The 25,794-nt window shown below is 41.4% G+C and overlaps 2 protein-coding genes across 3 annotated transcripts; one reads left to right on the forward strand and one right to left on the reverse strand.

The window, feature by feature from the left end:
• The first annotated feature begins 988 nt into the window (after nt 1–988).
• BIOF (biotin F) lies at nt 989–4,715 on the forward strand. The gene is made up of 11 exons (XM_078995035.1): nt 989–1,317; nt 1,634–1,776; nt 1,918–2,025; nt 2,192–2,427; nt 2,513–2,554; nt 2,758–2,845; nt 2,943–3,076; nt 3,167–3,255; nt 3,335–3,485; nt 3,584–3,652; nt 4,266–4,715. Exons 1-11 carry the CDS (start codon nt 1,080–1,082, stop codon nt 4,390–4,392), a joined length of 1,425 nt encoding a protein of 474 aa, XP_078851161.1. The 5' UTR covers nt 989–1,079; the 3' UTR covers nt 4,393–4,715.
• Nucleotides 4,716–4,948: 233 nt separating this feature from the next.
• LOC145046765 (autophagy-related protein 3-like) lies at nt 4,949–9,258 on the reverse strand. Of its 2 annotated transcripts, none has more exons than XM_078995037.1 (10): nt 9,135–9,258; nt 8,830–9,038; nt 8,444–8,514; nt 8,146–8,262; nt 7,897–8,063; nt 7,730–7,815; nt 7,579–7,630; nt 7,424–7,489; nt 7,104–7,231; nt 4,949–5,183 (listed from the first exon to the last, which is right to left on the reverse strand). In XM_078995037.1, the coding sequence occupies exons 2-10, from the start codon at nt 8,988–8,990 to the stop codon at nt 5,087–5,089; spliced, it is 945 nt and encodes a 314-aa protein (XP_078851163.1). In that variant the 5' UTR covers nt 8,991–9,038; nt 9,135–9,258; the 3' UTR covers nt 4,949–5,086. The 2 variants fall into 2 exon arrangements, with proteins under 2 accessions (XP_078851163.1, XP_078851162.1); XM_078995036.1 differs by having other exon boundaries at nt 8,830–9,067; nt 9,135–9,257.
• Nucleotides 9,259–25,794: the final 16,536 nt, after the last annotated feature.

Consider the following 25,794-nt stretch of genomic DNA (forward strand, 5'->3'; position numbering starts at 1 on the left):
CCATATTTTTCTAATTCCAAATTTTTTCTATAAACACACACCCACTCCACCCCATCCACCTCTACCTACCCCCCCCCCCCACACACACACCCGCACACACACACACACCCATCCGCACACACACACACACCAACCCACAAACACACGCACATACATACCCATTCACACATACACACACACCACCCACACACACACATACATACCCAACCACACACACCCACCCACAAACACACACACATACATACATACCCACACACACACACACCCCAACCCGCACACACACACACCAACCTACACACATACACATACGTACCCACCCACACACACACACCCACCCACCCACACATACATACCCACCCCCACACACACACCCACCCACCCACAAACACACACACATACACATACATACCCATCCTCACACACACACACACACCCTCACACATACACATACCAACCCACAAACACACATACATACATACCCACCCATACACACACACACATACATACATACCCCCACAAACACACACAAACACACACTCGCATCCCCAACCACCCAACACCATCACGACAATCACCGACCTACCATCACCACCACCACCACCACCACTAACCCGTCACTAGCACCACCACCACCGCTGCTGCCTGTCATCACCACCACTGACACAATTGTCGCCGCCACCACCATCGCCTGTCATCACCACCACCGCCGCCGACCCACTACCGTCACCGCCCCCGCCCACACCTTATCACCGCTACCGTTTTTTAAAAATGAAAACCGATAGAAAAAGACACATCTAAACACGTTTTATAATTTTCTAAAACTGAAAATGAAAAATTAATAAGTTTAACTAAACACGTTTTCTAAATTTTTCAATGAAAAATGAAAACGGAAAACGAAAATCGAAAAAAGAAAACAAAAAACGGAAAATGAAAACTGTTTTTCCGTAACTAAACCTAACCCTTCCCAAAAACGCTACAAGTTATAGCAAACCCAATGATAATAAACTCATAAACGGAAGTGTCTTTAGCTGAATCTGGAGGACTAGAAAGTCGAAAGCATCTCCACATTTTGTCCGAGAATGGAGATGTCCTCTTGGGACGAATGGGTAGAGCTGGCACTTTCGAAACTAGAGTCTATGAAAGTCTTGCGGTCTCTAAGACCCATTCACTACTCTAGTTACCCCTTCGAAATTAAACCCAAAATTGACCATGCCTTCAAGGTGTTCGACGATATTCGCCAATGGGATAGAGCTTCTGTTGAGATAGAGATTGCAGAGTCTACATTTAACAGGTGGCTCCTAGATGTTCCCAGTTCTGGTACGATTTTCCCACCTTTCAAGCTTTAGCACTTCCGATCTATGTGCAATGTGAATTTTGTAATTCTTTTGTTATTATTTTTTTCCTTTTTTCCTTTCTGAGCATGGATATGGAAACTTCATGCACATTTTTTATAATGATAATTTTCAAGGTTGTATGAACAAATGTCGACACTCGACATGCACCTAAATTCTATATTTTGTGGTGCTTGCAGAGTGTCATGTATCGATTGATTAATGGTTTGGATGATATTAAATTGTTAATGATTCAGTTTAGAATTGAAGCGATGTCTAATGTTTGATGATGAATTTCACAGGTGATGACCTTACATGTGACAATGCAGATCTTGAAGGTGAATCAGGGTCATGCTCTAAGCAATTGAGAAAGCTCCTTCTATTCTCTGGAAATGATTACTTGGGGCTAAGTTCACATCCAATGGTTGCCAAGGCTGCCACAAAGGTAGGTGTTTGATGTTAACTCATTTTATCTTGGATTACATACCAGCTTAATCAACCCCTTTTATCTTTCCTTATTTACCTAACTTTTGGTACTATTGCTTCTAGTTTGTGATAACATTGCATGATATCTTTCTATAAATAGGCAGTTCAAGAACATGGGATGGGACCAAGAGGTTCTGCTCTAATCTGTGGTTACACAACTTATCACAGATTATTGGAATCATGTTTGGCAGAATCAAAGAATAAAGAGGTCTTAACTCTTAAGTCTTAACTCACTCTTTCTATAGCATAATTGTTTTGTGGTAATCTTGTTATTCAAAATGAGTTTTCCATCTATTAAAAGATGCAACCATATGAGAAACAATTCCATAATTACTGATTGGAAGCTGATGATGTCATATTTATGGTTACTGCAGGACTGCCTTCTGTGTCCCACAGGGTTTTCAGCCAATATGGCTTTCATGACAGTAGTTGGATATGTCGGCTCTCTCTCAGATATAAACAAAACTCATTTGAAGGAAGGTGTTGCCATATTTTCTGATGCTTTAAATCATGCATCAATAATTGATGGTATTCGGCTTGCAGAGAAGCAAGAAATTGTGCAGGTTTTTATCTATAGGCATTGTGACATGGCCCACCTTAATGTATTACTGTAGGTTTCATATTTCTAAGTCAGTTTTCGATTGATGAATTATTCTTACGCGTGTCATAAGGCTCGACATTTTCATATGTTGCAGATCGAATTGCATGATGAAGAAAAAAGTTGTTGTGACTGACAGGTAAGCCAAATATAGCTTTGTACTTTCCAAATATCCCATTGACATCAGTCTTAATCTCTAGCCCAATGCATGTAGTTGTGTGATGCGATGTGATTGTTTATGTTGAATATCATATGTGTGTAGTGTTTAAATTGTAACTATTGGCTTGCATCTGTGTATATGATAGGTGTATTAAGGAGATGTGTTTTTATGACTTTTATCAGCTTGTTTAGTATGGATGGAGACTTTGCACCAATGGTCCAGCTTTCCAAGCTTCGCAAGAAGCATAATTTTTTGTTGGTGGTTGATGATGTAAGTCTTGATTTTTTAGTCATGTATAAATTATCATATCTTCTACTGTTATATTCATATTCATCAGATTCAGACTTTTTTTTTTTTGGATCTGTAGGCTCATGGAACACTTGTTTGTGGGAAGAGTGGTGGGGGTGTACCAGAGGAGTTTGGGTGTTCAGATGATGTTGATATATGCATTGGCACTCTTAGTAAAGCTGTGGGTTGCCATGGTGGTTTCATTGCTTGCAGGTTCTTGTCTCCTTAATCCTTATACAGCATCCTACGTTCTTTTCTTTCTATTACAACATTGTGCTCTGAATTGGTAAATATATATAACAGCAAAAAGTGGAAGCAGCTGATACAATCAAGGGGACGTGCTTTTATATTTTCAACTTCTACCCCTGTACCCATCATTGCTGCTGCACATGGTAAATTACATTATTTTTTGGCCTTAAAAGTTAAATAAATTATTGATTGATATACTAATAATAAATGGTGATTACTTAGCTGCTGTGGTGGTGGCAAAGAAGGAGACATGGCGTAGAAAAGCTATTTGGAATCGGGTGCAAGACTTTCGTAGTCTTACTGGGATTCCCATCACAAGTCACATCATTTCTCTTATAGTTGGGAGTGAAGACCATGCTCTCCAAGCAAGCCGGTTTCTTTTTCTTTTCTTTATCTTTGTTTAATGATTCAAAGCTTTTTGTTACCAATGTTTTATGCTTAGTTTTTCATGATTGTTTTTAAATAATACAGGCACATGCTGAAATGTGGGTTTCATATAACTGCAATCAGGCCCCCGACTGTTCCACCTAACTTATGCAGGTTTCTTGCTTCTTTTTTACATTGTATATTGGGTTGATTTTTTACTTTTTTTGTCCCATTAACTCATGTATGTGTAATGAAGTTTGTCTCGAAAAAAATGCTGCATACATAAGGTCTGTTTTTGTTTTTCTAGACTGAACAACTGTCTGAATGTGGCTAAATGACCATTTTACCCTTCCATTCCAAAATTAATAAAATTCACCAATTTTGGCGTGGGAGGAAAAAAGAATGTCAAATAGGTCTGAATACATTAAGCCAGGATTTTCCTAACTTTTTTTGGCTTAACATATTAAGTCATTCTATCCGGATTAAGCCAAAGGGAAACAGCCCTAATCTGGTGAGCTATATATGTGTGTTTCTTTTTTACTTTGTGCGGAAAGAACAATTTAATAGAGGGGAAGTCAAGAAAAAAGAATCTTTCTCCATTAAGTCCTATCTTTTTTAAAAATTTGTTCTCGTTTTTTCCTTCCATTATTCAAGTGAGCTCCGCTTTCTCAAGTATTTTTCAAAATTATTTATCCAAACAAGAAAAGATGAAATAGGGTCATAGTCTTTTCTATTGTCTCTGGTTACTACTACTATATCAAATAATGTTTTGTTTATAAACTTGCAGGCTGCGGATCACTCTGAGTGCAGCACATACTAGAAACGATATAAGAAAACTCACATCTGCATTATCCCAATGCATAAGTTTAAGAGAGAGCGGATATTTCTACACAAATGCCACACCCAAACTCTAGCATGTGATGGCTGCATATAAGAAAATTGGAAAGCAATATAGCAATCTTGTGAAAACCCATCACAAATACTCTGTCATGTTTTGCATCCAAATGGGTGTTTCCAACATCTCACCAACAAACTCTAACTAGTATTTGTGTTGCTTCTCTCATAATTTGTTGTCTTGGATGCAATTTATATTAGATTGTTTTGGGCTGTATTATGCATATGGGTATGGGTATGATAGCAGGTTAAAAGAGTGAGTACACATCCATTTTGGATCAAAAAATTTGTGTGGATTTATATCCGATTTGGAATGATACAATTAGGTTTATGTTCGCTTTGAGCTTTGTAGTGATTCATTTCATTGCATTGCATGTTGAAAATGAAATCCAGGTGATTGTGAAATTGATATTTATAGTTAGATAACTAAAATGAATAAGATGTTTGTTAGACAGTAGGTAGGACAACTGGACAAGGCATAAAAGAACAAGTTGTAGTGTATTTTGTGTGTACTAGACCAAGATGTGACAAATTGCAAAATAAGTTCTCGCCTGTTACCACAGAATTTCCAAACAGTTGCAAACAAACAGATAAATAAAACAAGTGTTTCCAGCAATTTACACAGTAACAGATACAGTTGAGGAGTTGATTCAGTAGGTTGTTTTTTTGCAAAGGAAATATTTACAATGAACCAACAAAAGACGCCAACATAAATCAGGTACTGGAGCTCCCCAAGTCAAAATCCATGGTGTAATCATATTCAATGGTTGGAATAACACTAGCCACGAATTTCAGGAACAAAAAAAGGTACCTGCAACACATAACACATTTTCCCATTAATTTCAGAAAGGGAATATGACTTATCAAGGTAATTAACTTTTCGGTATGTTCACATCTGGGTAACTATCTTTTTTTTGTACATATCTAGGTAACAAACTTTTTGGAAGTGTTCACATATGACCATTATGACCTGCTATAGCAGGTTAAATCCTAGATGTGAACGTTTTCAACAAGTTTGTTACCTAGATGTATACAAAAAAAATAGTTACCCAAATATGAACAAAACGAAAATTAAAAATTAAATTACATGAATGGTCCCTGTGGTTTCGGGGAATTTGTGGTTTTGGTCGCTAACTTATTTTTTTAACTTAAATGGTCCATACTGTTTATTTTTGTTGAACGTTTGGTCCCCATCTTACCTAAAAATACTATTGTACCCTTATTAATTTACTTTTTTAACTAATTTTCTTATCTATGTATTTATTTTTTACATATTTAAAAAAATTAATAGACCACACATATTTGTATCTTCTCGGATGATCCCTACTATTTATTTTTAATTAATTTATTTTTTTAACTCGGATGATCCCTACTGTTTATTTTTGTTACGCGTTTGGTCTCTGTCTTATCTAAAAATACTATTTTTCCCTTATTAATTTTTTTAATTAATTTTCTTATTTATGTATTTATTTTTTATAAAAAAATTAATATACGCCACATATATTTATCTCATCACCGTAAACTTGAAACCACATTTGAGAAATTTAATTTGAGTCTTACAATTCATCATCTCATCTCTGATCCTCCCCATCTTCTATTTCTTTTCCATCTTTAGTAACATCGACGTTTTCACCGTCCTTTTTTTTTGTGCTTCAACTCTAGCGAATCAACACCATAACCTACTGTCTCTTCATCTTTAGTGGGTTGTGGTGTTGATTCAACGGAGTTGAAGGACCGAAAAAAGAAGTGATGATGAAGACGTCGATATCACTAAAGATGAAAAATAAATAGAAGTTGAGAATGATGAAAGATGGGATGGTGAGGAAATACAGATATGTAGGGTCTACTAATTTTTCTTAAACATATAAAACATAAGTACATAAACAAGAAAATTAATTAAAAAAATTAAGAAGGGCACAATAATCTTTTTAAATAAGACAAAGACCAAGTTCGTAACAAAATTAAATAGTAGAGACCAACTTAGTTAAAAAATTAAATTAATTAAAAAATAAATAGTAGGGATCATCCGAGGAGATACAAATATGTGTGGTCTATTAATTTTTTTAAATATGAAAAAAATAAATACATAGATAAGAAAATTAATTAAAAAAATAAATTAATAAGGGCACAATAGTATTTTTAGGTAAGACGGGGACCAAACGCGCAACAAAAATAAACAGTAGGGACCATTTAAGTTAAAAAAATAAGTTAGCGACCAAAACCACAAATTCCCCCAAACCATAGGGACCATTCATGTAATTTAATTTTTACTTTTTGTTTTGTTCATATTTTGGTAACTATTTTTTTTTATACACATCTAGGTAACAAACTTGTTAAAAACGTTCACATATAGGATTTAACCTGCTATAGCAGGTCATAATTATCATATGTGAACACTTGCAAAAAGTTTGTTACCTAGATATGTACAAAAAATAGATAATTACCCAGATGTGAACATACCGAAAAGTTAATTACCTTGATAAATCATATTCCCTTTCAGAAATTCTGATAACTTTAAAAATAATAATAAGTGCCAAGTCATTTTAAAGTGATGTTTTTTTTTTTTTTTTGGCAAAATTATTCCACCCAGTGGCTTCTTTGATAACCAACCCAATATACAATGTATTTTTTCTGTATCCTATCCATGTGTTGTTTTTAGGTCTGAATTTAGAAAAAGAGGTTATTTGGTGATTTGATAATAAGTAAGAGTTTGGTTGAAAAAGAAAACTACTTGTCAACTTGTGGTTCAAGTCCTCCGGCAATTAGGGGTTCAATTAGTTTCTTCATCACAGCCGCATGTTTGCATGGATGTACAGATGCATGTTTCCCAGGCAAGTGAGGATGGTCTTCAATAGTTACCTGCAATTAATTCATCATCACTCATATCATAAGCTGCAAAAACCTCCATTGATTTCATTACTACACCATACTACTACTACTACTACTTCCAAAAATCTACCCATCCAAATAAATGCACTTTTCACAGCAATACAAAGAAATGAAATTATGTTGGTATTTCTTGCAGATAGCCAACAAACATGTACTGCTTACCGTTTTGCGAGCATGATCTTGACTGACATCTTCAAGGACTAACTCTGGCTCAAGAAGCATCCTTGACTGTAAATATAAAAATTGGCAAAGTTTCAATACTTGTATTTTGCACAGAATAACTAATTAATTAAGTTGAAGTTTGCGGGTGTTCTAACCTCATCATATCCAGTAAGCCAAACACGAGGAGTTTGGTAATATTTATCATACCTGGCGAAAAAGGAGAGGAAAACATCAGATCATGTAAATGAAAATTTGATATATTAAAATCCAACTATAAAACAGAATAGAGACAGTTGAAGAACTTACGTGATGCTCACATCATAAGTTCGAGTTCGTAGAATATTCTCATCATCAGGCTCGTGTGCAACCAGATATGTAGGCTGAAGAGTTGCCTGAAATATTGCAATATATAAACTATCTTATTTGGGTTTTAATACAACAATTAAAAACAGCAAAAGACAAGTGTATCTTACAGGATCCGACTCAATAAGGTTGTCAGCTTCTTCAAACTCTTCCATATCTGGGATGTCTTCTTCCTCCTGGGTGCCAAAATATGAAGAAATTGACTGGATGTTCTTCTTCTTGCTTATTTCTAGGGTTTCCATACAAGGAACAAGCTCCTCCTCATCACTTTTGGTATCTATACAGATACTCAAAAATCAAAAATCAAAACCCAAACAAAATTCATATTTCATATTAAAGATCTCTAGATGACTACATACCTTTTGGTTGCCCATGGGTAGCCAACCAACCATCATTCTCTTCATCATCAAGCAATATCTCACCTCCAAGAGCTTCATATTCTTCTTGTATTGATGCAACTCTTCGCAAACAAGGAACTGAAATGAAGTTCATGTTAAACTTAGGTGTTGTTTACATAATCAAACTTGTAATTACATTAAGATTTGAAAAGGAAAAGACTATTAATGTTCACTATCAGAATTCAGGAAATTTACAACATATTTACGATACAAGGATAATGCACAAAAAATCTGACTTCAAGAGGAAACACTGTTTTACCATTTCTAGTGATCAAAAACTGTTTATCAGATGGCAAATATGACTTCCTCTTGTTTGGATCACCTGATTCCCTGACAAACAAAATAGAAGCCTCATGAGGTAAAGAATGATATATCATCTACCTTTATATCATTAATTTAAAACTTTCTCATAAGGACTTTGAGCAGTTAGCTTATTTGGTTTCTAATTAACAGCATGGATAGAACCCCAGATTCTAGGCAAATTACTTTTTTCCCCATCGATATCAATATACCTTCTAAAAACATTAATCGTGACTCAAATCCCATATGTTTGACTGCCAGATGATATATAGTTATAACATTAATACTAGAGGGACTGCGTTTAATCATAGATAAATTATTCAATGAAAGGGAAAGCGAATTTACCATGACCAAGTAGGACATTTGGAAACGAGATTGTCTCCGGCGATGACGAATTCATTAACGCTAAGTACACCTTTCTCTTTGAAAGCAGATACAGTCCTAGGGTTTGTGATCCTCTCTACCGTACCTTTGAACGCCTCGTGGAGCTTTTGCGATAAAACCATCTCCGATTAACCACAGAATATGATAGGAATCCAATCGAGTAACGAAAGCTGATCGATGAATAATCAGATCACAAACCCTAAGAATAAAATCAGTAAACCATTTTAATGTTTTGGATTTGCGTAGTAAAGTGAGTTTACGCTAACCATTACAATCACGAAGACGGGAAGCAACGTGGAGCGATCACGGGGTAACTTTATGTGATGGAGTCGAAACAGTAGGCCGAGGTATTAGATGACTGTCAATATTAACATTATTATCAACAGATATATACACTTTGTAGATAGTGTTGTGTTTTATGTTGACATTGTTTTTATATATAAACTAATCAGTCGAATATTTAGGGATATCGAGGGAAATTGAATAATTTAAACCACCCCCCCCCCCCCCCCCCCCTATTTATTTATTTATTTATTTATTAATTTTTTGGTGTTTTTCACAAATGTAATATATTTTTTATATAAATTGACCACTTATTTCGAAACAGGACATTTCATAACATATTTCAGACAATTTTTCGAGTAGGCCAGCCCATTACCGTGGGTCTAGAATTCCAATTCCTAACCCTCGTTTGAGTTCCGGATCGGGAATTTAAATTTCAAAAATTCTGGACCTTCGCATTTATTCTGGATCTTGATCCAATTTCCGATTCCGACACGTGATTCCAAATCTTTCGACTTTTAATTATGATCGTCATTATGATCTCCAACACGCAAGTACGATCTTGGTGTGCAACTCCATCATGGAAGAAGAGCACTACGACCCCATTATTTTACGGGTACGTTTGTAGCACGTGGTTCCTGGTACGTAAAATTTATCTAAGTATTTGTCATTTTTAGCCTTGGACTCGGCGAGTTGTAGGTCCGACTCGCCGAGTAGGGATGGGGTCCAGAACGCATTTAAGTTGGCGACTCGGCGAGTCCATATTCTGGACTCGGCGAGTCCCCGCTGTTTGATGAAACCCTAAATTTCAAGGGTTTGCACCCTATTTAAACCCTCTTATCCGCCCCTAAGCTCGCCCCCTTCACCCTCAGAGCTCCCAACATCGTTTATACCCTTATTCCTTGTGAGATTGAAGTGTTTTGGTGTGTTCTTGAAGATTTTGAGGAGAAAGAAGAGTAGATCAAGAAGAGGAGAAAGAGGCCAGGCATCTTTGTGTCATCTCAGCGTTTTCCTTGAGGTATAACTCGTTTCCCCTCTGTTTTCATGCTTGTAGTCTCTATTAGCTACATGAAAGTCCTTCTTGAGCCATTCCCTAAGCTTGTTTGTGCATTGTGGGTTGTAATAAGTTGTTAGCCTCTAGATCTAGGCATGATTGAGTCCCTGGAGCTTGGATCTACTGCCTTTATGGAGTCATATTGCATGAAAGCCCTAGATCTACCCCTTTTGGTGCACTTTGAGGCCTAAAACCTTCATTGGTGATTATCTACACGTAAAGTTGGAAACTTTACGTGTAATCCATGCCCTAGAAACCCAGATCTGTGAATGGCATGAACTGGATTCAAGAAAAATCGAGTGTATAGTAATTGCATGTGGCCGACTCGGCGAGTCGAATCGCGAGTCCCCGAGTTTTCCCCCTTTTCGTGTTTGCGGGTTGGAGTAGTGAGTCATAGGGTGTGACTCAGTAGGTTGGAAGCCAGACTCACTCATGTAGTAACTCGGCGAGTTCAGGGCAATCTTCTTGCCTCAAGAACAGACTCAGTGAGTTGTTCATACAGCTCGGCGAGTCCCAGTATAGAGTGTTCATCGGATGAAGAAGAACTCGGCGAGTTGTTCATACAACTCGGCGAGTAGGATGAAGGACTATTGGCCTTTAGCTTAGAAGGAAAACTCGTCGAGTCAATGCCAAACTCGACGAGTAGAGACGGGATAGTGGTCAGACAAAGGGATAGGGACTCGGCGAGTTGATAGGCCAACTCAGCGAGTCGGGTCAACTGGAAGATGACTTTGACTTTAACTCATGGTTTGGTTAAGGGTAAATGGTCAGTTTACCCTGAGGTCGGTTAGTAGTATTTGACTAAGTGTTTGGTGGGAATTGCAGCCGGAGGACTTCCGGAGCAGCAACAGCAGACAGACCATTCCCACACAGATCAGTAGCTACTACGAGGTGAGTTATCTTCCAGTAGCGGTGGGTCTAAGGCCACAATGTCGGCCCACCAGTAGGAGATGTATGATAGATGATTGTCTTTGTGATATCATCTAGGTTTGCTACTACCTGATATGTTATATGCTAGCATGATATGTTTGTATGTGATAGTAGTAGAGTTCGGTTGTTAGGACCGAAGGGTAGTCAGACACCCCATATATGTCTGACAGTATGTGATGATATGTTTGCATGCTGGCTTGTTATGTTATATGCGATAGAGGTAGTAGGAGGGGACTAGTCCCCGAGTTCGGTTGTTAGGACCGAAGGGTAGCTCAGGCACCCCAGATATGTCTGATATTATGTTTGTGTTATGATATATGTGATAGTAGTAGTAGGGGGTGAAATAGTCCCCGAGGTTCGGTTGTTAGGACCGAAGGGTAGTCAGCACCCCAGAATAGCTCGACATGGGTAGTCAGCACCCCAGAATGACTTGACACGGGTAGGTCGGCACCCCAGAATGGTCGTACCGGGTAGGTCGGGCACCCCAGAAATGTCTGGCAATATGTATGATATGTGATTGTATGGTAGGTGGTATGATAGGGGGAACTCACTAAGCTTCGTGCTTACAATTTTTAGTTTTGATTTCAGGTACCTCTTCTTCGAAGGGGAAGGACCTGGCGCGGTAGCGGTACATCACACACATGCTTATATTCCGCATTATGATATCACCTGGGGATTTGTACTCTGACACGTTTCTGTTTTTATAAAAATGTTTTCTAGACATGCAATATCTTTTGTGAAATGATATGATCATTGAACGTTTTATTCCTAATGTTTTGGCTAAGCACACATTTTAAAAATGAAATTTTTGGCTCGTATTTTTGGGGTGTTACAAGTTGGTATCAGAGCCCTGGTTTGAGGGATTCGGACACGCCTTCGGGGGTTTCTGAACTCAAATCAAGGGATTAAAAGATTTTAAAGAATAAAATACTTTCTGAAAAGCTAAGTAAAGAGTTTTAAAGAAGGAACGAGGTGTGTGATGTGCACGACCGGCCGAGCTCAAGTAAGTATTCCCCAATGTACCCATACAAGTTTATATATGTTTATCAGTTTCTGTAGAACAGCATGCTAGAATAGGACTAAGGATCTAGGAATGATGCCTTATGTGCCTGCTTTATGTGCTTCAGTATATGAAAAAGTTGCATGCTAGAATTGAGTAGACAGCAGTAGGGTAGCATGTTTAGGTTATGGCTGATAGTACGAGTTTATCATTGTATGCTAGTTTAGTTTTTCTCTACGAGGATAGAGTTGCTTGAGATTGTTTTCTTTATATCCAAATGCTATTTGCTTTGTGCTATATGGGCTTTGAAGTGATGGGAGTTAGCTGTTAGGTGAATACGTTAAAGTCACATGTGATCAGGGTTGAATAATCTCAGAGTGTTGGATTTGACTCTATTGCGTAGCTCTTGTTTGAGTCCTAACCGTTGTAGGGATGAGTCCCTTACTCGAAGGATTATCCGAGCCTCGTCGCATGTGATTGTATTCAGGTAATAGCTAATTGGCATCACAATGAGACCTTCAACAGCTAAGGACTAGGATGGGTGGAGTCATAGGTTTCCTAGGGAAAGCCTAGGATAAGAGTAGCAGTGATCAACAGTAGTGGAAGGGGCCTGGTAGAGTCAAGGCAGTCTTTGGAGAAGGTACGGATAGATGTGGAAGGTAGTATGGGCCCGTACTACTGAAAGCAGAGGATCCGTACCCGAACCGAGGAAGGCCAAGATAAGACCAGGGAACTTGTAGTAGGTGTGATCCCTCCAGAGGTATCAGTATCGCTAACAGTTGTTATTTCTTTTGTATTTCAGAATGGTGGTACTACGCTCGAGGCCAGTAGTTGGCAGTACAGGAGAGGGATCGGGTTCCGGATCAGGTTCCGAGCCAGTAGATGAGGGGCTACGCGAGTTCATCGCGTTAGAGATCACCAGAGGCATCCTTGAGTCGACCCCCATTATCTTCAGGTCGATCAAGGAAGGGGTATTGGAGTTGATGGAGGATTGCCTCCGGGCATTCAGGAGCGACATGGCATCTGGTCAGTCGGGATCCCGCACACTGTCCTTCAAGGACTTCATGGGCAGTGGTGCGCCGGATTTTCACGGGGTGAAGGACCCCATAGCTTCCAGGCGATGGATTGCAGACATCGAGTCTGTACAAACGATTAGCTTCTGCCCTGAGGGTTCGAAAGTGAGGTTTCTGGAAGGGTGTTTACGAGATCGAGCTAGGGATTGGTGGGAGTCCGTGAGTAACTCGTTGGGAGCCTCGGTTGTTGAGGCTATGACCTGGTCGGACTTTGCGACCAAGTTCAGGATAGAGTTTGCGCTGGCTGTCGAGCGTCAGCAGCTGGCCAGGAAGTTCTTGGACATGAGGCAGACGATGGAGACTGTGGCGGAGATCACTGCCAAGTTTCGGGAGAGGGCATTATTAGTGCCCCAGTATGCGGGTGATGAGGACATGAGGAGGACCCGCTACCATGACATGCTCCGAGCTGATATTCGAGAGCATGTCAGTTTTTCAGCTTGCCCTACCTTGGACTCTATGATTTCCAGGGAGAGGGAGAGAGAGATAGATCCGGAGCACGCCCAGAAGAGGAAGACAGAGGAGGGACAGACAGGAGGGGCTTCGGGGAAGAAGCCCAAGGGATTAGATGGTAGGCCGAAAGGCCAGTCAGGACCGAGCCACTGTAGGAAATGCGGCAGGCCTCATGAGGGGGCATGTAGACTGGGATCGTCGGGATGCTATAAGTGTGGCAAGTCGGGGCATTTCAGCAGGGATTGTACCGCCCCTGCACCTGTGTTACAGACGTCTGAGTTATTGTGTTTCCACTGCAACCAGAGGGGCCACAAGAAGGCCAATTGCCCCCAGTTGACATCATCAGCGCCGGTTAAGGCGCCAGCTCTAGCTACCCTGCGAATTACAGATGGCCGGCAGGGCAAGGTAGAGGCTCCAGTGGTGACGAGCCGGGCGTTTCAGCTGACTGCAGAAGAGGCACGCGCCGCACCCGATGTGGTGACGGGTATGATTCTTTCCCTCTACTTTATTTTTGTGATGTTATAATATTGATATGTGCTCCGTGTATATGCTTTAGGATCGTTCCATGTGAAAAGTATTCCTGTTCAGGTGTTGTTTGACTCGGGTGCCACCCGATCATTTATTTCCCTTGCGCTTAGCAAGAGGTTTACTGAGTCTTCGGGCATGTTGGATTGCCCTTTAGAGGTAGAGATTGCCGACGATCGATCGGTGCGAGCGTCCGCAATATTCAGGGATTGTGTCCTAAGGTTATTTGAGGAGCGCTATTTGGTGGATTTGGTTCCCATCCCGTTGCGGGGGAACAAGGTGATTATAGGCATGGATTGGTTGAGCCCTAATGGGGCGGTGATAGATTGCGCACAACAGCTAGTGCGGATCAGGACCCCGAGTGAGGGAGAATTGGTGATCCACGGCAAGAGGCCGCAACGTGGACCTACAGTATGTTCAGCAGCGAGGGCTAGGCGCTACCTTCAGCAGGGTTGCGCGGGATATGTCGCGTATGTTCTGGATACCCGGGAGACGGGTAAAGCGACGGTGAGCGAGATTCTAGTGGTGCGAGACTACGCTGATGTGTTCCCGGAGGAGCTTCCTGGGATACCTCCGAAGCGTCAGGTAGAGTTCAGGATCGACCTAGTTCCTGGTGCGGCTCCGATAGCCAAGGCACCCTATCGGTTGGCTCCTCCCGAGATGCAGGAGTTGTCTACGCAGCTGTAGGAGCTGCTAGACAAGGGATTTATTCGTCCGAGCAGTTCACCCTGGGGAGCCCCAATCCTGTTTGTGAAGAAGAAGGATGGGTCACATCGGATGTGCATAGATTACCGGGAGCTAAATAAGGTGATGGTGAAGAACCGTTACCCACTCCCGAGGATTGGCGACCTCTTTGAGCAGTTGTAGGGAGCATCTTGGTTCTCCAAGATCGATTTGCACTTAGGATATCATCAGATGAGGGTCAGAGAGGAGGATGTGCAGAAGACCGCGTTTCGGACGCGTTATGGCCATTATGAGTTCGTGGTGATGCCGTTTGGGCTCACCAATGCTCCTGCCGCGTTCATGGACCTCATGAACCGCGTGTGTAGACCGATGTTGGATCGGTCTGTGATAGTTTTCATTGATGACATCTGGGTTTACTCCAAGACACAGGAGGAGCACGAGGAGCATCTGAGAGAGGTTTTGGAAACCTTAAGGAGGGGAGCTTGTACGCTAAGTTCTCCAAATGTGAGTTTTGGTTGCGCGAGGTGCAGTTTCTTGGGCACCTCGTCAACCAGACCGGGATTTTAGTAGACCCGGCCAAGGTGGAGGCCATGATGAGATAGGAGGTCCCGAAGTCTCCATCTGAGATTCGGAGTTTCCTAGGATTAGCAGGATACTATCGGAGATTCATTCAGGATTTCTCCAAGATAGCCGTACCCCTGACACGGTTGACTAGGAAGGTCGTGGTCTTTCGATGGGGGCCTGAGCAGCAGGCAACATTCGAGATTCCGAGACAGAGATTGTGCGAAGCGCCAATCTTATCCCTGCCCGAGGGCGTAGAGGATTCTGTGGTATATTGTGATGCGTCCATCTCAGGTTTAGGCGTGGTATTGATGCAGAGAGGTCATGTCATTGCTTATGCCTCGAGGCAGCTAAAGCCTCACGAGGCGAACTACCCGACGCATGATTTAGAGTTGGGGGCGGTGGTCTTCGCCCTCAAGATATGGCAGCATTACCTCTACGGGGGTTGATGTACCATTTACAAGGACCACAAAAGTTTGAGGTACCTCATGGATCAGCCGAATCTGAACATGAGGCAGTGTCGGTGGTTGGACGTGGTGAAGGATTATGATTGTGAGATCCTTTACCACCCGGGGAAGGCCAATGTGGTGGCCGATGCGCTTAGCCGCAAGGCGGCACCGATCAGGGATGTTTGCATGAGGATGACTGTGGTGACTCCTCTGTTGGAACAGATTCGGGAGGCTCAACAGGAGGCTATGAAGGAGGAGCATTGGAAGAGTGATCGAATAGTGGGTCAAGTCACCTCCTTCGATTATGATAGCCGGGGGTTATTGACACTACATCGTAGGGTGTGGGTGTCGTATCATGGAGGCGTGCACCAGATCTTGATGGAGGAGGCGCACAAATCCCGATTCTCTATTCATCGCGGGGTGACAAAAGATGTAGCGGGATCTTCGCCTAGACTATTGGTGGCCCTGCATGAAGCGGGATGTGGCGTGGTGCGTCGAGCGGTGTTTGACCTGCAGGAAGGTCAAGGCCGAGCATCAGAGACCGCACGACAAGATGCAGCCATTGGACATCCCGTTGTGGAAATAGGAGGACATTACGATGGATTTTATAACTAAGCTTCCACGAACGGTGCGACGAGTAGATTCAATTTGGGTAATCGTGGATCGGTTGATCAAGAGCGCCTATTTTATTCCGATTTAGGAGAGTATCTCGGCCGAAAAGTTGGCCGATATCTATATCAGGGAGATAGTGGCGCGGCATGGGGTGCCACTATCAGTGATATCAAATCGAGATGTGTGGTTCACTTCCAGGTTTTGGAAGAGGTTTCATGACGAGTTGGGCACTCATCTGCATTTTAGCACCGCCTTTCACCCGCAGATGGATGGTCAGAGTGAGCGGACCATCCAGACTTTGGAGGATATGTTACGGGCATGCGTGTTATACTTCGGTGGTGGCTGGGATACCTATCTTCCCTTGGCTGATTTCTCGTATAACAATAGCTACCACGCGAGTATTGACCATCCCCCATTCGAGATGTTGTACGGACGGAGGTGTAGGACCCCGATATGTTGGGGTGAAGTTGGCCATAGGGTCATGGGGAGCACTGAGGTGGTGCTCAAGACGACTGAGAGGATCCAGCAGCTTCGAAGCAGGCTTCAGACTGCGCAGAATCGGCATAAACGTTACGCCGACAAGCGCCGATCAGACCTGGAGTTCCAGGTCGGGGATATGGTTCTCCTGAAGGTGTTACCTTAGAAAGGCGTCATTCGATTCAGGAAGCGGGGCAAGTTGCGCCCGAGATTCATTGGTCCATTCAGGGTTGTAGCCCGGGTGGGAAAGGTGGCATATAGGCTGGATCTGCCAGCCGAGCTCAGTCAGATCCACAACACCTTCCATGTCTCCCAACTGCGTAAGTGCCTCGTGGATGATTAAGCGGTGGTGTCGTTAAAGGATATACAGGTTGATGATAGCCTGAATTACATTGAGCACCCAGTCGCAATCCTCGACTGGAAGTCGAAGGATCTAAGGAACAAGAGGGTGGAATTAGTGAAGGTGCAATGGTAGCACCGCAAGGGTTCGGAATGGACTTGGGAGCCGGTGGAAGAAATGATGGAGCATTACCCCGAGCTGTTTCAGGATCGAGCGGCAGACTTCGAGGACAAAGTCTAGAATAAGTGGGGGAGATTTGTAGTACCTTGTTCCTGGTACGTAAAATTTTTCTAAGTATTTTTCATTTTTAGCCTTGGACTCGGCGAGTTGTAGGTCCGACTCGCCGAGTAGGTACGGGTTCCGGAACGCATTTAAGTTGGCGACTCGGCGAGTCCATATTTTGGACTCGGCAAGTCCCCGCTGTTTGATGAAACCCTAAATTTCAAGGGTTTGCACCCTATTTAAACCCTCTTATCCGCCCCTAAGCTCGCCCCCTTCACCCTCAGAGCTCCCAACATCGTTTATACCCTTATTCCTTGTGAGATTGAAGTGTTTTGGTATGTTCTTGAAGATTTTGAGGAGAAAGAAGAGTAGATCAAGAAGAGGAGAAGGAGGCCAGGCATCTTTGTGTCATCTCAGCGTTTTCCTTGAGGTATAACTCGTTTCCCCTCTGTTTTCATGCTTGTAGTCTCTATTAGCTACATGAAAGTCCTTCTTGAGTCATTCCCTAAGCTTGTTTGTGTATTGTGGGTTGTAATAAGTTGTTAGCCTCTAGATCTAGGCATGATTGAGTCCCTGGAGTTTGGATCTACTGCCTTTATGGAGTCATATTGCATGAAAGCCCTAGATCTACCCCTTTTGGTGCACTTTGAGCCCTAAAACCTTCATTGGTGATTATCTACACGTAAAGTTGGAAACTTTACGTGTAATCCATGCCCTAGAAACCCAGATCTGTGAATGGCATGAACTGGATTCAAGAAAAATCGAGTGTATAGTAATTGCATGTGGCCGACTCGGCGAGTCGAATCGCAAGTCCCCGAGTTTTCCCCCTTTTCGTGTTTGCGGGTTGGAGTAGTGAGTCATAGGGTGTGACTCAGTGGGTTGGAAGCCAGACTCACTCATGTAGTAACTCGGCGAGTCAATGCCATGACTCGGCGAGTTCAGGGCAATCTTCTTGCCTCAAGAACAGACTCAGCGAGTTGTTCATACAGCTCGGCGAGTCCCAGCGTAGAGTGTTCATCGGATGAAGAAGAACTCGGCGAGTTGTTCATACAACTCGGCGAGTAGGATGAAGGACTATTGGCCTTTAGCTTAGAAGGAAAACTCATCGAATCAATGCCAAACTCGACGAGTAGAGACGGGATAGTGGTCAGACAAAGGGATAGGGACTCGGCGAGTTGACAGGCCAACTCGGCGAGTCGGGTCAACTGGAAGATGACTTTGACTTTAACTCATGGTTTGGTTAAGGGTAAATGGTCAGTTTACCCTGAGGTCGGTTAGTAGTATTTGACTAAGTGTTTTGTGGGAATTGCAGCCGGAGGACTTCCAGAGCAGCAGTAGCAGACAGACCATTCCCACACAGATCAACAGCTACTACGAGGTGAGTTATCTTCCAGTAGCGGGGGGTCTAAGGCCACAATGTCGGCCCACCAGTAGGAGATGTATGATAGATGATTGTCTTTGTGATATCATCTAGGTTTGCTACTACCTGATATGTTATATGCTAGCATGATATGTTGTATGTGATAGTATTAGAGTTCGGTTGTTAGGACCGAAGGGTAGTCAGACACCCCAGATATGTCTGACAGTATGTGATGATATGTTTGCATGCTGGCTTGTTATGTTATATGCGATAGAGGTAGTAGGAGGGGTGATGTGTGTAAATTCAACTAGTTTTATCCCTACTTTTTATTAATAATTTGAGCACACAAAGGCAGTGAACCTGTCTTTAAGTGGTATAGATTGATAAGTGAGGTATCGAACTCAGGGAACGGAAAATTAAACTAATAACTAATTTTAACTAAAACAAATAATAAAAGTAAAGGGTTTTTCTCTAGTTTTGCAAGACTAGAAACTTAGACAAACTAAATTAACTAATTAACTAAAGCAACAACTATTCACCAAATTTGATAAAGATGTTTCTATTTAGGTTCAACCAATTCACTCCTATGGTTATTTAAGTTTAAGGTAGATTAATTGCTATTGATTACCAATTATTAATAGTTAAGTTCATATTCATTACTCCTAACCCTTAGACAATTAACTAATTTAAGCGTTGATCAAGTGTTTAAACTAATTAATTCCCTAGATTAATTATTTGGATTAAATAAGATTTGTAATGGTCAATTAAGTTATTAATTCAATTAACCTCTTGTTGATGGTTTCTCAAACAAGCTCACACATTAATCTTCATATTTTCTTATTAATCTTAGTTTCATAATCATTACTTCTAAGCATACGGTTTAGCATTCACATAGACATATGAGGTTAACAATTAAGTGATGTTCATGCAACCTAATTGCCTTCCAATTAACAGAAAATAGTAGTGATTAATACATAAGGTTCTTTAACAAACTTAATTTAATAAGTCACCAATAGACAATTAAGCAAGAATCAATAATTAAACCATAGGAGTTCTTTGGTATTCCCCAAACAGAAACAAAAACGAATTTAGCTCATAATTGCAGTAGAAACAAACATAAAAACAAAGTTTACTAAAGCAAACATGTTCAATTCCTAAGTCTAAGTGGTAAAATTAACCCAATTGCTTGAATTCTTCCAACTATTGAAGCCTAGGGTTCCTTAGCGCCTTCTGAATCTCTTAGTCGCAGCTAAACCTTCAAAAATCGCCAGGAGTTTCTTCCCATGAGATAAGGATTCGTTTTTTATAGATATCCCAAAACAGGGTGTACTCGGCGAGTAGCAGAATCAACTCGCCGAGTAGATCCATACTTATCCATCTTGAATCAGCAGTCGTATTTATCTTCTGGAATATCCTCGTGTACTCGCCGATTAGGGTCGATCTACTCACCGAGTATATCTCCTTCTTTCACTCTTTAATCTCCAATTGCTTTCCTTTTCTCCTTTTTGCTTCCAAGCATATCTTTTGGACTGAAAACACAATTCACAACATTTTAAGTACCTTTTGTCCACATTATTCACATAATTAATCAAAAATAACTAAGAATATATGCTAAATAATTAACTAATTATGCACATATCAAAATACCCCACACTTGACTTTTGCTTGCCCCCAAGCAAAACTAAATTTTAAACATATTAAAATCACATGTAATAACTCCAATCCAACCCAGCCATTATGCCAACACCGCAACGCATGCATTTGTGTCTAAAATTTCCTAAAAACCCCCCATACTTCAAATACTCACAATCCTCATAAACATTCGCCCACTCACCCCGAACTATGCTCATTTTATGCAACCCTCCGAATCCATCCTCAGAAAATCTCTTTATCCTCAAGGTATTTTTAATTGAGCAACCCAAGCACACATATTCTAGAATTACAGCTTTTCGATACCACTATGGAACTCTTTGAATTCTTCATTTTCTTGACATTTGATCTTTGATATCTTTGAATTCACCAACTTGTATTGACTTTTGGTATCTTCAACTTTTTGGATTTCTTGGAATTTTGATCTTTAGATCTTCACTTCATTTGCTCCAAAATTCCTATAACTTTTTCTAGTAATACTTCTCTTTTTTTTCATGTATTTCTCATAAAAAAAAAATTATCACTCAAATCCCTACATGCTTAAGCAGGGGCGCTCAATCTCAACCTTTATTGGCTAATGATAAAAACTTTCCTGGATACATTTCAGGTTTAGGCTGCTAAACATATTGCATCCCTCAGGCTGAGCAAGGTCGTGTTTTTGTCTCATGATTTCACTGAAATAAGGAAGCTACAAATGCACTAGAACGTATATAGGCTCAACTAAACATTTGGGTTTTCATGCAATTATTAACACAATTCTAATATGGAATCCTAATTTTTTACCAAAATTTTCTAATTTAAGACCTAAGCATTTTTGGTATGCAACAATTTTTTTTTTAAAATTAGTCTAAATTAAGATTCTAAGTGTTCTAAGATGTGACTAACCCCCTACCGCACACTTATTTTATGCAATGCCCTCATTGCATATTATACCAACTAAAAATGCAAATAGAGAGAAAGTTGGAACAAACTCCCCTGGGGTAGCAGTCGCTAGGTTGACACTCTCTTCTTCAACTCCTTCTTCTAGTGACTTTAACCATGGGAACAGCTCATCCATGGCACGGGCGTCATACATCTCGTGTGGTTAATAGCTCGAAAAACTCCAAGGAAAAAGGTTGTTGAACAATATTTAATAGTAATTCATAAAGAGTATATGAATGGTGCAGAAAAATTAGCCAGAGCAAATCAGAAACTCCTCCTGCAGCAAGCTACTCGGCGAGTAGCTGAGCAAACTCGGCGAGGAGAACTCGATGGCAAAGCAGGTCGTGTAAAAGCAGATGTACTCGCCGAGTAGTATTAGTGCACTCGGCAAGTAGAGCTTATATTTCCAGAATTCTTTGAACCGTTGTCTCTCTTTACTTTGGTGTTGACATGGAAATATAAATGTACTCTCACGTGAATTTCCTAAGCAGCAACACTCCATAAGACTCTTGACTCGTACGGACTCAATCCTAGGAACAAGACTCCATAATCACTCATAAAGACTCTCATTCCTCTCTTGACCCTTCCTAATTAGCATGCTTCCTAGCTTCAATACCTGAAAAGAAAACTAAAAGTAACACTAATATTTCAACCACATAGCCAAATCCAACATGTCCACAATTGTCTTAAAACAAACATCATAAACAAAACAAAACAAAACAAAACAAAATAAAATCTTCAATCTTCCTCTTCCATTCCGGCTCCTCCAGCTCCACTACCTCCTTCTCCACCCCTTCTTCGCATCCTCTCGTCCCAATCCATAATATAAGGGTAGCCGGGTCCAGGTCGCGGGGCAATGTGCATTTGTTGGAAAAGATACTCGAAGGATTGATTGGTGTAATTAACCCCTCGCCCAATATCATCCAAGTAGTGTCGGTACTCCACTTGGTTCCAACCCTCGTTATCCTCCACCAGAATAACCGGTGGGTCTTCCCGTACTTGCTCGCTCCTTGGCCTAACCCGCCTTCCCGGTTCCTCGGGGACCGCCGGCTCATCTTCATTCGGGATAGTAAAGGAATCACCAAAATTTTCAACTATCTGAGCCATCCTATAAAGTGCATTGTTGAACGGAGGAGGGTGGATAATCGTTAGCGCTTGAGCTTGCGGCAAATCCAAGATCCCAAATGATTTCGCAAGCCGAGTAATGAACATGCCCCCATTTATCTTCGAGTTTATCTTCTCCTTGACCGCCCCCTCCACAAGAAATTTAGCAATGCAATACGGAAGGTTGCAGAAGACGTCGGGAGTGATGATACTCCACAAGTAAAAGATATCAAGGGTGGGAACTTTGTCCCCATCCTTCCGCATGTTGATCGTGCTTGCAACGAACCGGTGAATGAGTCGGTGGATCGGAGAACGGATATGTCCTTCTTGAGCAGTGGAAGGTATGTAGACTCGGTTAGCAATTGTACTCCACCATGTCGATGCCACCACCTCCTCGGGAAGTTCTTTGTAGGTATTCTCCAAGAAGGCTTCAAAGTAATCCGTCATCGCCATGTCTTGATCGTAGATGCCCAACCGCCAAGAGAACTCAACTATGCTGCATTGTCGCAGCTCCCCACCCAAAGAAAACGAGATCGTGTTAGGATTGTAAAACTCACTACCACCTCGGAATGAAATGGTAGCAAAGAATTCCCAGCACAACTCCGCGTATACTGGCTCTTGGATTTTGAACAATTGCAACCAACCATCACAAGTGATGTTGGCATAACCCAAGTTACAATCTTTCACCAAATATGGAGTGAGTTCCTCTTCCAAGCCAACATTGCCCATCCATCCCCAACCCACTGCATTCGGTAAGTGGATTTCTTTCTGTCGAAGTGCTTCCAACCTGTTTAGGGCTCGAGTTTTGGAGGATTTGGAGGTGATTTGTTGAAAGGCTAACCATGGCATATCACCATGGCCTCCCCCACGTGATGATTGACCTCTTCTTGCCATGCTATCTGCATACACATATCAAAAACACAGCAACAAACAACACCCAATAATTAAAACAGGAAAAATTTATGATCTGATTGTGACCTACTCGCCGAGTACACGAACATACTCGCCGAGTAGTATGAACTTCTTGACAGATCGAGATCGGATCTGTGTAATCTGTGCAATAGTCCAAATTGTTCATAGGGTTTTGTTGTAATTACTTATCTAACCATAGATCTTGAAGAAATTACTCCTAACAACATCTAATTCATGAGTAAATCAAAACCCTAAAAATTGGGAAAAACTCCCCAAATCCGAAATCACATCAAATATGGGAAGATATGTGATAAAGATTGAACCTTTCATGAAATTAAAGGGTAAAGATGTTACCTTGTTGCTTGAATGAAGAGAAAGAAGAAGAAATTTGGAGAGATCTTGAAAAATGCTTAGAGAGGCGGCTGAGAGGAAGTGCTCGGCGAGTGTTGGGATGAATTGGTGAATAATAACAATTTTTACAGGTTTTATTTTACTGGGTTTGAACCGGCTACTCGCCGAGTAGAATGGGTCTGCTCGCCGAGTAGACACGCGTGTTATCAACTTTTGGCTGTAAGTGGACATTTACTCGCCGAGTATAGTCGATATACTCGCCGAGTAGATGTCACAGGTTGAAAAAAATTTGTAAATTTGCCAATTTTACTGTATGAATTCATTTGTTTAGCCCTTCCACCCCACACTCAAAGCATAGCTTGTCCTCAAGCACTTAGAGACATAGAATAAACGAATAAGAATGAAAAAAACAATATGAAAAATAAAGAAAAGGAAAGAAAATGCAAACTTGAAACTCGGGTTGCCTCCCGAGAAGCGCTTCTTTTGATGGAGTCATTAGCTGGACTCCGCCCCGTCTACGTGTTTGCAATTCCGCACAGTAGCAGCTCCTCCAATCCTTCATTTCGGGGGACACCTTCTTCATATTTCTTCACTCTATGACCATTGACTTTGAATGGTGTGCCGTCTCTTGATATCAATTCTGTAGCCCCATGAGGAAACACCGTCTTAACCAAAAAGGGACCATCCCACCTTGATTTAAGTTTGCCCGAGAAAAGTTTTAATCGGGAATTGAAAAGTAATACTTTTTGGCCTTCATGGATGTCTTTGCTCTTGATTCTTTTATCATGCCATCTCTTGGTCTTTTCTTTATAGAGCCACGAACTAGAATAAGACTCATTTCGGAGTTCTTCAAGGGCATTCATTTGCATTAAACGGTTGGTCTTCAATTCTTCTATATCAAAGTTGCACCTCTTTAAAGCCCAATATGCCTTATGCTCGATCTCAACCGGTAAATGGCATTGCTTTCCATAAACTAACCTATATGGTGTAGTACCAATAGGTGTTTTGAAAGCGGTATGAAATGCCCATAGCGCGTCATCCAATTTATCCGACCATTCCTTGCGGTTGCTTCCCACCGACTTCTCTAAAATACGCTTCAAGGCTCGATTGGTCACTTCAGTTTGTCCACTCGTTTGTGGATGGTATGATGTGGAGAACTTATGGGTCACCCCATATTTCTTGAGCACCTTTTCCAATTGATCATTGGCAAAGTGTGTGCCTCGGTCACTAATTAGGGCCTTCGGAACACCAAACCGGGAGAATAGTTTCTTTAAGAATCGTACCACTACCCGTCCGTCATTTGTAGGTAAAGCCTGCGCCTCCGCCCATTTCGAGACACAATCTACCGCCACTAGTATGTACTTGTTTCCTTTGGATGTGGGAAAAGGTCCCATGAAGTCAATGCCCCATACGTCGAACACCTCGCACACTTGAATGCTATGTTGTGGCATTTCATTTCGAGATAAAATGTTTCCCACCCTTTGACAAGCATCACATTCTTTGACATATTGGGCTGCATCTTTGAAGATTGTAGGCCAATAGAACCCAATGTCAAAGATCTTCTTTGCGGTATAGTGTGCTCCATGATGTCCTCCCGTGGGCCTGCTATGGCAATGTTCTAGTATTCTTTGGCTTTCCTTCCCGAACACACATCTTCTTATAATTCCATCCACACAGCTTCGAAAGAGGTATGGATCATCCCAAAAGTAATATTTGATCTCCGCAAAGAATTTCTTCTTTTGTTGACTACTATAATCTTTCGGGATGTAATTTGTAGCTAAATAGTTAGCTATGTCTGCGAACCATGGCTCCTCTCCCACGGACACCATAATGTATTCATCCGGAAAGTCGTCTCCTTCCTTATCTTCTTGCAATTGCGGGTTCTCGAGCCTAGATAAATGATCGGCCGCTACATTCTCCATTCCTTTCTTGTCTCGTATCTCTATATCGAATTCTTGAAGAAGCAGCA

Source organism: Lactuca saligna, chromosome 5 (genome assembly GCF_052625555.1).
Source record: "Lactuca saligna cultivar CGN05327 chromosome 5, ASM5262555v1, whole genome shotgun sequence".
Classification (NCBI taxonomy): domain Eukaryota; kingdom Viridiplantae; phylum Streptophyta; class Magnoliopsida; order Asterales; family Asteraceae; genus Lactuca; species Lactuca saligna.